The sequence below is a fragment of the Mizuhopecten yessoensis genome, unplaced genomic scaffold (genome assembly GCF_002113885.1).
Source record: "Mizuhopecten yessoensis strain PY_sf001 unplaced genomic scaffold, ASM211388v2 scaffold8335, whole genome shotgun sequence".
NCBI lineage: Eukaryota > Metazoa > Mollusca > Bivalvia > Pectinida > Pectinidae > Mizuhopecten > Mizuhopecten yessoensis.
The window spans coordinates 260,994-274,479 of NW_018407496.1; the positions used below are offsets into that span (position 1 = coordinate 260,994).

The window sequence follows — 13,486 nt, forward strand, 5'->3', positions numbered from 1 at the left end:
GAAATTTGGCAAGTTAAAAAAAATACAGTTTTTAGTAACAAGAACCAACATGGCATTTCACTGCTTGGGGAAACTTTTGAAGAATCATTATTTAAATTCTGAAATAGCAAGTTTATCTAAAGTTTATGTGTATTTTGAAGCTTGACTGTGGGCTGTAATCTACTGTATACCATTATTTGTTTTAATAAATACATGGATTTGAAAAGACGGAAAACATGTAAATTTAAGTTACAAATAAAAAATCACAACTTTAAGTTTGAGATTCAGAAGTGTGCTTCAGTGATTTCCAGAGCATAATTCAGACAACTGTGTCTACTGCAGGATTAGGACCTATACCAACAAGCTGTCCAAACTGGTACCACCATTATTTGAGAAGTGTGTGATGGACTGGGGTTCTGTTTATCATTGTAAACTGCAATGTATTGTCAGTACATGTACGTAATACTGACTTCAACTTTTTCCTTTGTACTATTTACAGAACTTCTTCATGAGGAAGGGATTTAAAACCAATTTAAAGAGGACCAAAAGTGTTACAAAGTTGGACAGGAAGAGGTCTGCCTCTAACATCTCTGACAATGATACGTAAGTACAGAATCTTTGTTCCACCTGCCTGTCAACAAAAAAATCACTCCAAATTAAAAAAGAATATTGGTAAAAGAAAAAATGGAAAAATATTGGCATTTTTAATCAAATTAATTGTTGAGAGTTGACAGGTATGGTACCCTCAGCTTCACCCTTAGTATTTTATTTTACTCAATTTTAACGGAAAGGATTTTTTAACATTATAATGCTTCGTACCCGGTGGTGTTGTGTATATATAGCCGTCATTATATTTATACGTTTGCTTCACTATATATTGTGATGGTATTTTATCTAACTTGTCTGTATCACAGATGTATATTGTATACCAGTGTATGATATTAACCAACAAACCTTTACTTGTTGTAAGAATTGTGTTAATTATGTAGGAGAAATATTCCAGCTACTTCAAAATGACTGCATCCTTCCTGCAGTTAGTGGGGTTTTTCTCCAGAGATTGAAGTTTTCAATTTTTTTCGGAACAACCATGTAATATATCACATGTGTCTCCGAACACATCACTTTGTACTGATTGGAAATATAAAAGAGTTCCAATCTGTACTTGATTAAAATACAAGAGAGTTTGACTTTTACGAGACTGTGACATGCACTGTTTGAGATTAAGTTTAGAAAAGACATCAATATTAAATCACTTGAACTGGCAGAAAACATATAGACTACAGTTCGGAGCAGCTGACATGGGTGTAAATGTGATTAGGGTTGATGGGGAGAATGTTGGAGAGTAGCTTGAACTCATTAAGATTCAATACTTCTCATCTAAGTTTAACTAATGAAATGAATACTGAAAGAAAACCTTACTGTATTTACATTGAAGTATTTCTGAAACAAATCTAGCAGCACATGGTTCGTTTGCTACCAGCAACATGAAAGGTTGGGGCTTTCTTCCTACACGGCTAAGCTGTTCACTTTTCAGGATCAATGACAAATTCTTTATTCAATATTGGCAAGCTTATTTGGGGTTTCCAGTTACATTGATGGTAAAATTTCCAATTTTTAAATGATTTTTATTTAGTGGCTTACAAACCTTCAGTCTGTCATTTAAAGTTGTCAGATTAAAAGCCATATTGTTGAAAACTGTAGCTCTTGGTGTGGTTTTCTTGATAAAAGCTATTGGAAGCTTTCATTCAACTTTAATTGTCAATTATGTTGACGAGATTTTATTTCTGCTGGATCACCAGATCGCAATGTTAGCAGTAATGCATGCAGATGTCTGTGGAATTAAATGTCATTTAAACCTGTTTGGAATAGTTCACTTCTATAGTATATATTGGTTGTGATTGATGAGGTTAAAACAGAATTAAGTATATTATAAAATACATGTCAACTTAAATACCAGGTCAACAGATTGATCTTCATTGATAACTACTTCGACATGTTCACCTGACTAATATCATAGCATTACAGTAAGATCTTTTTTTTAACTCATTCACCCTTGAAGAAACATTTGAACTCTTCCAATTCAAAGGTTGGAATTGTTCAATATTAAATTTCAGGGGGAAATGAGTTAAAAATGGAGCAGGCAAGTTCTTCTAGCAAATTTAATCACTGTCATGGTGTACAAATTCTTTCAACATCAATGAAAAAAAATATTCTAAATTGAAAACTTATTGATGACTAAATAACATATAATTTTTGTGGATTTTTGTCATTGTTGGAAACTGTCAGAATAGTACTCCTACACATTTGGATGAAAATAAAGTAAAACAAAGGCAGATATTCTCTACCTTCTATTTTCAACTATTTTTTCTCCTTGCACAAAGATAATACGCTACCAGTTCAACCTGTTAATACATTACCTGAATCAAGGTGCTGTTTCAAAGTTGGTGAGTGACCCCTGACCTTTGACCTTGTTGATGTAGGTGGATCTAATATCAACAAGGACACAGAAGACAGATTCACATGTTTCAAATCCTAACTCTGATTCAAATGTTAATATTTCCGTTGTAATGTCCACAAACAAGCAAGGAAGAAACCAGAGTTACAGAATGTCAGTCTCTATACACAGTTTAACACTAAAGGAGTGTGGGAAAAACACTTCTGGTGTGAATCATCCTTTTTGGAATTAGCAGAATACCTTGTAAATGAGATAATTCTGGAGTTGTAAAGGAAAAGAAACTTATCATGTAGATTGGTCTATTATGTTGTAAAGTCCACTGTTGGGTGTATGGCAGATAAGGAAACAGACATTAAAGTAGATAGTGTTGATTTTAGTTGATTGTTTTCGATATATCAAAAAGTTTGCTGATGGTTACAAACTAAATTCCTGGTAATGATTGGAGTTTAAAACCTGAGATTGGTGAATCGTCAGTGTGGTAGTGTTCTGTGGTGACCCCTGGTGTTGTCCTCATCCTTGGCCTGGTAGTGTTCTGTGGTGTCCCCTGTTGTTGTCCTCATCCTTGGCCTGGTAGTGTTCTGTGGTGTCCACTGGTGTAGTCCTCATCCTTGGCCTGGTTGTGTTCTGTGGTGTCCACTGGTGTTGTCCTCATCCTTGGCCTGGTTTTGTTCTGTGGTGTCCACTGGTGTTGTCCTCATCCTTGGCCTGGTTTTGTTCTGTGGTGTCCACTGGTGTTGTCCTCATCCTTGGCCTGGTTACAGTGTTCTGTGGTGTCCCCTGGTGTTGTTCTCATCCTTGGCCTGGTTACAGTGTTCTGTGGTGTCCCCTGGTGTTGTTCTCATCCTTGGCCTGGTAGTGTTCTGTGGTGTCCACTGGTGTAGTCCTCATCCTTGGCCTGGTTGTGTTCTGTGGTGACCCCTTGTGTTGTCCTCATCCTTGGCCTGGTTGTGTTCTGTGGTGACCACTGGTGTTGTCCTCATCCTTGGCCTGGTTTTGTTCTGTGGTGTCCACTGGTGTTGTCCTCATCCTTGGCCTGGTTTTGTTCTGTGGTGTCCACTGGTGTTGTCCTCATCCTTGGCCTGGTTACAGTGTTCTGTGGTGTCCCCTGGTGTTGTTCTCATCCTTGGCCTGGTTACAGTGTTCTGTGGTGTCCACTGGTGTTGTTCTCATCCTTGGCCTGGTTGTGTTCTGTGGTGACCACTGGTGTTGTCCTCATCCTTGGCCTGTTCTGTGGTGTCCACTGGTGTTGTCCTCATCCTTGGCCTGGTTACAGTGTTCTGTGGTGTCCCCTGGTGTTGTTCTCATCCTTGGCCTGGTAGTGTTCTGTGGTGTCCACTGGTGTAGTCCTCATCCTTGGCCTGGTTGTGTTCTGTGGTGTCCACTGGTGTTGTCCTCATCCTTGGCCTGGTTTTGTTCTGTGGTGTCCACTGGTGTTGTCCTCATCCTTGGCCTGGTAGTGGTCTGTGGTGACCCCTGGTGTTGTCCTCATCCTTGGCCTGGTTGTGTTCTGTGGTGACCACTGGTGTTGTCCTCATCCTTGGCCTGTTCTGTGGTGACCACTGGTGTTGTCCTCATCCTTGGCCTGGTTGTGTTCTGTGGTGACCACTGGTGTTGTCCTCATCCTTGGCCTGGTTGTGTTCTGTGGTGTCCACTGGTGTTGTCCTCATCCTTGGCCTGGTTGTGTTTTGTGGTGTCCACTGGTGTTGTCCTCATCCTTGGCATGGTTGTGTTTTGTGGTGTCCCCTGGTGTTGTCCTCATCCTTGGCCTGGTAGTGTTCTGTGGTAACCCCTGGTGTTGTCCTCATCCTTGGCCTGTTCTGTTGTCTTAGAGGTGAAAAATTGGAGCAAGTAGGTTTGGAGATAATGGATGACATAGAGCTACTGTTACACTTGAGGAAGAAGAACAAGTAGGTAACTGACCGCTATAGATATTGATCTGCATATTTGACCGATATATTGGTTTACAACGTGGGCAGTCTGGTATTATCACTCACTCGGTCACATTTTTGTTATCATAAGTAAGGATGTTTTAAAGCTTACTTAATGTTGTCCCAGCTAGGACCTTTATGGCATATGTCAATCAGTTGATCAGTAATATGTCCTAGTCACCCCACCCCTCAAAGAACATTGCCTTTCCTACTTGTTTCTCTTGCCTTTGAGTAGTCCTTCTGTCTGTCCCGTCCTCCTTCCCGGAGAACATTGCCTGTCCTTGTTTTAGTCCCCATTGGCCCAATCCTGTGCTGTTACCCTTTGACCCTGTTTGCCATCCAATCCATTCTTCAGTGCTCCCTAGGTATGTATGTCATGTCTACCATCCATTGAGGTAGGCTCTTGTTCCGCATTTTACATATGATGAGCTTTTTATGACGTCAGGCTTATCATGCTGCCGTTTCCATTATGTTGATATGCCCTTGATAGTTTATAAATATACCCCAACATCAGCATACTTATGAGATAGTATCCTGATGTCTGCGGCTTGATCTCCCGTAATTCTGATGTATTGCCAATGAAACAAGATCACTGTATTGATTGATACGATGGGATAGTCTTGTGGTGTCCTATATACTTTTTTCATGTGCAAGGATTGCAATAGCTGGCCCTCATCATGAAAAGTAGAATGTCAACTAAAGCTTGCTGGCCCTGACCATGTACATTGTAACCTCAGTTTAGACTTATTGTCCTTCAACATGTACTTCATATAAACCTTGACTAAGCTAGGCTTATTGCCCCTCAGTATGTGCCTTTCTTTAGACTTATTGCCCCTCAGTATGTGCCTTTCTTTAAACTTATTGCCCCTCAGTATGTGCCTTCCTCTGCATGTACTTCGAAAACTCCAATAAGGCTTATTCCCCTCTACATGTACATTGTAAGCTTCCTTTTGGCTTATTGTCCCTCTACACATACTTTGTAAGCTTTTCTTTACGCTTATAGCCCCTCAACATGTACAATGAGTGTAATTTTGATGGAGGCTTATTGCGTCTTTTTGTTTAAAAGTGAGGCTTGATGGCCTGAGACTGTACATAACATTGTAACCTCAATTACGTTTTGGCCCTGATCATGCACATTGAAATCTTATATAAAGACTATATAAGGCCCTTAATATGTGCATTGTAACCTCATCTGATATTTTGGTGCTGATTATTCTTAGCCCTGAACATGAACATTGTAAGCTCATTAAGATACTGACTTAGTATTTGATGAATCAATTTAGATGCTAATTTATAAATATTTTTTTCCATTGATGACGTAGAATATATAAGGGTGATTTTTTATAACAGTTATTGTCTGTGTGACATGGGTTCATTAATCATTGTTAGTGTTCTCATCACAGGGATATCATTGACTTAGACCACAGGTACATAGGAATGTCAGTATTATACTTGTTTGTGTCCCTTATATCCCTGGTCGGCTGACATCTGAAGCCTAAAGCTTGGTTACAATGTAAATCCAAATTACCTATTTTTAAAAAGTTTTCAAACTGGATATTTTATTTTCACTGGTAAAAGAATGATTTAAAAGCATTTACATGAAAATCAATCTGCTTGAAACAGACATTTGTTTCTCGGTGTTATTGTTAAGTCACGTTTTTCTTAATCAGTCTTTACTGAGTCACAATGGTCACGACAATAGCATGTCAGTACTGTCATTGTAAGTCCTAAAGTTATTCAAATTATAGGCAGTTTGTGAGACAGCTAGGAGGGTATGGTGAGCTCATGTTGTAGCTAGCAGGGTATGGTGAGCTTGTATTGTAGCTAGGAGGGGATGGTGAGCTTGTATTGTAGCTAGCAGGGGATGGTGAGCTTGTATTGTAGCTAGCAGGGTATGGTGAGCTCGTAGTGTAGTTAGGAGGGTATGGTGGGCTCGGATTGTAGCTAGCAGGGTATGGTGAGCTCGTAGTGTAGTTAGGAGGGTATGGTGGGCTCGGATTGTAGCTAGCAGGGTATGGTGAGCTCGTAGTGTAGTTAGGAGGGTATGGTGGGCTCGTATTGTAGCTAGCAGGGTATGGTTAGCTTGTATTGTAGCTAGGAGGGTATGGTGAGTTTGTATTGTAGCTAGGAGGGTATGGTGAGCTTGTATTGTAGCTAGGTGGGTATGGTGAGCTTGTATTGTAGCTAGGTGGGTATGGTGAGCTTGTATTGTAGCTATCAGGGTATGGTGAGCTCATATTGTAGCTAGCAGGGTATGGTGAGCTTGTATTGAAGCTAGGAGGGTATGGTGAGCTTGTATTGTGGCTAGGAGGGTATGTTTAGCTTGTATTGTAGCTAGCAGGGGATGGTGAGCTCGTATTGTAGCTAGCAGGGTATGGTTAGCTTGTATTGTAGCTAGGAGGGTATGGTGAGTTTGTATTGTAGCTAGGAGGGTATGGTGAGCTTGTATTGTAGCTAGCAGGCAACGGACATTGATTGTAATAGTGACACAACATATGATCAATATTAGTTGAAAATTATCTAAAATTGTGATTCTTATATTTCTCTTCAAACTATATAAAAAAAATATTTGAATAGATTGTCACGTTATCTATTCAGGCTTGTGTAACTAAATCCTAAACAGACTTCTTCTATAATAGGGCTGACTCTGAGTCACACTTAATTTTCCAAAGGAAATCTTTTCAAAGATGTCCTGACACAGGTAGGAAGTGGGACAAGTTTTTATTCCCTAAGTGTGGCGGGCTGGCGTACATAAAAGGTAATACCTAGTATTGCTGTTTTGTTCTGCCTTCAGAGTTGAGTTTCCTGAATATTAATCACAGAAGTTTGTGTATTAGTGTGTCTATTGTATCGTTTTGTTTACTCACAATTAGCTACCTATACAATATAGGTCAACAACAGACAGGTGCTTTGTCATTTCTGAATGACATCAGCATTATCTCAGCTAGCTTTGTACAGAAAATGGGTTTTCTTGTTTAAGACAAAGTTTTATCAAACTAAAAAAGAAATGGCAATGTCTTGATAAAAATCCAGATGAAACATATTTACTGTAACTTGCCCTTCTTATCATTGCTATGGTCAGTTACATGTATATAGGCTCAAATTAAGCCTGGATATTATACACATTATTAAGTTTGCTTTTAGTGATCCTAATTTCCCCTGTCAAAAACTCTTTTTTTCTGCAAATATAAATTCCTGTTACGAAAAATAGCATCATATATTGCATATGACTGTCCAAAGTTTTCATTTGAAATCCTTTTATTAAATTCCACAGAAAACTGTCTCTCCATCTTTATGATTTTTTTTATATGCAATACAAAATTTACCACTTTATTTTTGTATATTATATTACTGGTAAATATTAATGTAGCCTTTCATTTGTCTTAAGCCTCTTCTAAGCCTTACTAGCCCATGTAGGGGCACAGCATCCATGCTGTCTGGGGCAGGCTGAAGGTTTCATCTTTAAAACTTTAGACAGGTTTTCCTGTATGGGTTCTTCTTCCCACTTAGACACTGTCTTTTCTCCAAAATGATTAGACCATGTTTATGATAGGTGGTACAGACAGTCGTCCCACTTTGACTCTGTCTCTAACCGTTGTGAGCTGTTTATAATCTGATAAGGTGATCAGTGTGATACATATACTGAGTACCCTAATAATGCTCACCCTAACAGGCTCAACTTAAAAAAATAAAACCTATATATATAATAGGAGATTATGTAACGCCCACTCCAGTGTTTGAATTGTTTAATAATTCTTAGTACTAAGTGGGTTAGGTGTTGGTATATAAATCCTTAAGGGTCTTTATCCTAAATCTCCACCTTCACCTGGTGGTAAAACGTTTGATCCGATCCGTTCAGATCAGTCTGCGTGTAAAGGAACGAGAGCCGGGGCATACTAACATTTGTAATGTATTGTGTTTAAAACAATATTTTTGTTTATACAAGTTTATGATGACGTAATATTTTGATAATGGTTTAGGCCCAGGACCTCCTATGAAGTCTAACAGTCAGATATATTGTCATACGGATCCTTATCTATAGAGGCTAGCAGACACTGTCATAAGGATCTAAATCTCCACTGTAAGCCTCTCTCTTTTGTCAATATCTTTATTCTCTCAAAATAAAACAGCATTTAAAAGAGAAATTCAGTTCTGTTCTTTTATTGTTGAAAACTCATTAGCAGGTCAGGACTTATAAATAGGTATGATGAACATTATTTTGAATCACATCAAAATTTAATTCCAAACTTGTATGAATACTGTGTGACAGAAAATGTTTCCCAATATCAAGCTTCCAGCTGACAATGCTGAACAAAGGGTGCACCCTGTTTTCCCCCTAGCTGTAGGTGGACTGGGCCAGTTAGTTGGTGCAGCCCATGCTGTAATGGACTTGGCCACTGTGAGAGGGAGATAGCACAGTGTGTCTACACAGCTCAGAGCGAGCAGATCTAGTAAAGCGGACTCTGCTGATTCTGTGAAAAATTACTGTATTACTGGTATATTGGGCACATGTTGGATTAATTTTGTGTGTTAGGTTCACTGACAAAGACATGGCTTCTGTAATGGTGAGTATGTGTACATTTGTGGTTTTAGCTAGGAGACCATGTTCCTATCTGTAATGGTGTGTAAATAGACACAACACATACCCTAGGTAAGGCCTACGTCCAAGGTAGTAGGCACATAAACAAATCACTTGATTATGGATTAAGTACATGGAATCTCTTTATTTGGATGGTTCAGCAATTTCTAGTGTGTAAACAGTTATGTCATCCATGCTTTTATTTGGTAAATTAATTTTTGTAAAGAACTTATAATCCTGATAATGTCTTTGTAACCATAACAATGGGGGGAAAATACTTGGAATGAGAGTGAGAATTTGTCTGTGGACATAGTCATACTGTAGATAAAGAGGTGGTTAAGACATTCTGTAGATAAAGAGGTGGTTAAGACATACTGTAGATAAAGTGGTGGTTAAGACATACTGTAGATAAAGAGGTGGTTAAGAATGATCACTTGGTCTGATATTATGATGATCACGAGGCAGTAAGACATCAGCTTTATTCCTACATATCAGTCTATACTCCTACTACATCAATTCTACAACCTACGTCAATCCTACTCCTACATCAGCCTTACTCCTACATCAGTCCTACTCCTACATCAGCATTACTCCTATGTCAGTCCTACTCCTACATCAGCCTTACTCCTACATCAGTCCTACTCCTACATCAGCCTTACTCCTACATCAGTCCTACTCCTACATCAGCCTTACTCCTACATCAGTCCTACTCCTACATCAGCCTTACTCCTACATCAGTCCTACTCCTACATCAGCCTTACTCCTACATCAGTCCTACTCCTACATCAGCCTTACTCCTACATCAGTCCTACTCCTACATCAGCCTTACTCCTACATCAGTCCTACTCCTACATCAGCCTTACTCCTACATCAGTCCTTCTCCTACATCAGTCCTCCTACATCAGTCCTACTCCTACATCAGCCTTACTCCTACATCAGCCTTACTCCTACATCAGTCCTACTCCTACATCAGCCTTACTCCTACGTCAGTCCTACTCCTACATCAGTCCTACTCCTACATCAGTCCTACTCCTACATCATCCTTATTCCTACATAAGTCCTGCTCATACATCAATTCTATTCCTACATAAATCCTACTCCTACATCGGCCCTATACCTATTTCAATCCTACTCCTGAAATCAGCCTTATTTCTACATTAGCCTATACTCATACATCAATCCTACTCCTACATCAATACATCAATCCTACATCAATCCTACTCCTTTAGCCTTACTCCTATGTACATTAATCCTACTCCTACATCAATCCTACTCTTTTAGCCTTACTCCTGCATTAATCCTACTCCTACATCAATCCTACTCCTTTAATCTTACTCCTACATTAATCCTACTCCTACATCAGTCCTACTCCTACATCAATCCTACTCCTTTAGCCTTACTTCTACATTAATCCTACTCCTACATCAATCCTACTCCTTTAGCCTTACTCCTACATTAATCCTACTCCTACATCACTCCTACATCAATCCTACTCCTTTAGCCTTACTCCTACATTAATCCTACTCCTTCATCAACCCTACTCCTGAAATCAGCCTTATTTCTACATCAATTCTTTACTTACATCACATTTGCATGAATGCCAATCTATAGCTCATTGGTTAGTTATTGTACTTTATGTATGCTGGGAGTTTCTTCATGATTCTCATTATACAGTTATGTTGTTTATCATAAAGAGGCAGATTTGGCCTCATCTCCTGTAATTTTCATCAAGATAACTTTCCTACTTGTTCTGATGTGAAGTATCAGTCAGGATTATGTTATTTAGATCTGTATGATATTGTGGTTCTTTTTCATCCATCATATCTAACAGGAAACATAGTGTAATACGTACTGTCGGTATGTAGTAATAATTAGGGTTCCATGTCAGTAGTATGTGTGTTATCTGAAGCTCTAGTTTGTGTTTTATGGTGTGTGCTGTGTGTGAGCCCGGGGCCCCTGAAGCACCTCAAAGCTACAATTTAACATTATCTGTCAAGTATTATCTACTTTGTGCACTTTTTAAAATTATGTTTTGTGTTGACAGATTGTCTTTTGTGGAGCTGTTCCTAAAATTCATTTGACTTTATGCTTAACAAAATATAGTTATTACTTTTATCTTATAAGGTCATAGTGTAACATGTTTGGCAGATTATGGTCATTTATGCATTGAACTGCTTTCAGTTGGAATGTAGGTCTATAACATGAATGGAAATGACAAATTTCAGGTATAAAAACTAGCACATCATGTTGAATTTGTAATTCACAAATATAAATAACATTGAGACACATGCCCTTGGTTCTATCCTTAGTTACTAACACACCACACATGGAGACACAGGCCCTTGGTTCTATCCTCAGTTACTAACACACCACACATGGAGACACAGGCCCTTGGTTCTATCCTCAGTTACTAACACACCACACATGGAGACACAGGCCCTTGGTTCTATCCTCAGTTACTAACACACCACACATGGAGACACAGGCCCTTGGTTCTATCCTCAGTTACTAACACACCACACATGGAGACACAGGCCCTTGGTTCTATCCTCAGTTACTAACACACCACACATGGAGACACAGGCCCTTGGTTCTATCCTCAGTTACTAACACACCACACATGGAGACACAGGCCCTTGGTTCTATCCTCAGTTACTAACACACCACACATGGAGACACAGGCCCTTGGTTCTATCCTCAGTTACTAACACACCACACATGGAGACACAGGCCCTTGGTTCTATCCTTAGTTACTAACACACCACACATGGAGACACAGGCCCTTGGTTCTATCCTCAGGTACTATCACACCAAACATGGAGACACAGGCCCTTGGTTCTATCCTCAGTCACAGACGCACCAAACATAGAGACACGGGCCTTTGGTTCTATCCTCAGTCACAGACACACGAAACATGGAGACACAGGCCCTTGGTTCTATCCTCAGTCGCAGACACACCAAACATGGAGACACAGGCCCTTGGTTCTATCCTTAGTTACTAACACACCACACATGGAGACACAGGCCCTTGGTTCTTTCCTCAGTTACTATCACACTAAACATGGAGACACAGGCCCTTGGTTCTATCCTCAGTTACTAACACACCAAACATGGAGACACAGGCCCTTGGTTCTTTCCTCAGTTACTATCACACTAAACATGGAGACACAGGCCCTTGGTTCTATCCTTAGTTACTAACACACCACACATGGAGACACAGGCCCTTGGTTCTATCCTCAGTCGCAGACACACCAAACATGGAGACACAGGCCCTTGGTTCTATGCTCAGTTACAAAATCCTAATTAATATGGGGACACAGACCTTTGACTCTGTCTTCAGGAACTATCTCACAATTGATATGGGGACATGGGCATTTCATTTTTCCTCGGGAATTAATCCTTAAGCCAACCAGGTATGGGGTGCATACATATACTGTGATTTAGGTTTAGTCGGTAGGTTATATCGGGTTACGGTGATGAAAGGACAACATTGATTTGTAGTATTTACTGGTCCAGACTTTCATTACTTGACCTTAATTCCCCCTACCTGAACTAGTAGGAAATCATACAAAAAAACACTGAATGAGTTTTCTTATTTGACATCTGAACATGCCCATCACAATCTGTACTTTTCAAATTTATTAGAGCTATCATGAAACATGTCAGATTGTAACAGGGAGTTTCACCTCTTTTACTACAAGTGGCATCACAGGGCTACTGTCGGCCATGTTGCTTGATTGATGTTGTTGACACTTGCAGGTCCCTCTCAGTCTCATGTGTGGGACCTCAGGGAATTTGACCTCACAAATAATCAGTTGTACATGACATGTATTAAAGTACATTTTGTGTTCATATATATACATAGGAAAGACTGAAAAAATAATATCGTGTGAACGTTTCTTTAAAACACAATTACTCTTAACTCTTTCACATAGTATATGAACTAGGTATGTGAACAAAAAAAACATTGCTGTGTTGAAAAATAATATTGGGTTTTATGAAAGGAAGAGTAGATAAGAGTGACAGAGGTGCACCAGAGGTCAATATTCTCATGGAGTGGGCTGTGTTGATGTGATACCTTAGAGCCTTAATGTTTGCTGTGGCTGTCGTTTTCAGGGACCTGGCTTTTAAGTGACATTGTATATAAAACAGAATTCTATTAAACCTGTTACTGAGTGCTGACATGGATCTTGTGACAGCTGTTTGGTATATAGGAAGGGTACAGAAGGCAGTATTGTGGATTTTTATCATACGATTGTATCTTCACCCTTTTCAAGAAATGGCATTGACAAGGGATACATTTTAGACTCCTTATCAATTGGGACAAGTTTGTTGGATGGTTCCTGAAAATAAATTTGGATTGGTTGTGGCCCGAGTGTAGCGAAACTTGGCTTTGGTTTTATCAGGAATCCTCACCATGTTGCTATGGTTTTCTTGAGTATCCTGACCTAGTGTAATGGTTTCATTCAGAATTCTGACCATTTGACAATGGTTTCTTGGAGTATCCTGACCTAATGTCATGGTTTCATTCAGAATTCTGACCAT

General features: G+C 39.4%; 1 protein-coding gene across 14 annotated transcripts in view; it reads left to right on the plus strand.

Annotated features, from left to right (window-relative positions):
* LOC110455629 (disabled homolog 2-interacting protein-like) overlaps positions 1–13,486 on the plus strand; it is a 241,543-nt gene that overhangs the window by 158,747 nt on the left and 69,310 nt on the right. For 13 of the 14 annotated variants that reach the window (XM_021505855.1, XM_021505856.1, XM_021505857.1 and 10 more), the window contains one exon: positions 479–582. In XM_021505855.1, coding sequence (XP_021361530.1) covers positions 479–582 — 104 coding nt within the window. Of the gene's footprint in view, positions 1–478; positions 583–8,781; positions 8,928–13,486 lie in introns of those variants that run through there. The other variant, XM_021505870.1, reaches the window with a different exon arrangement.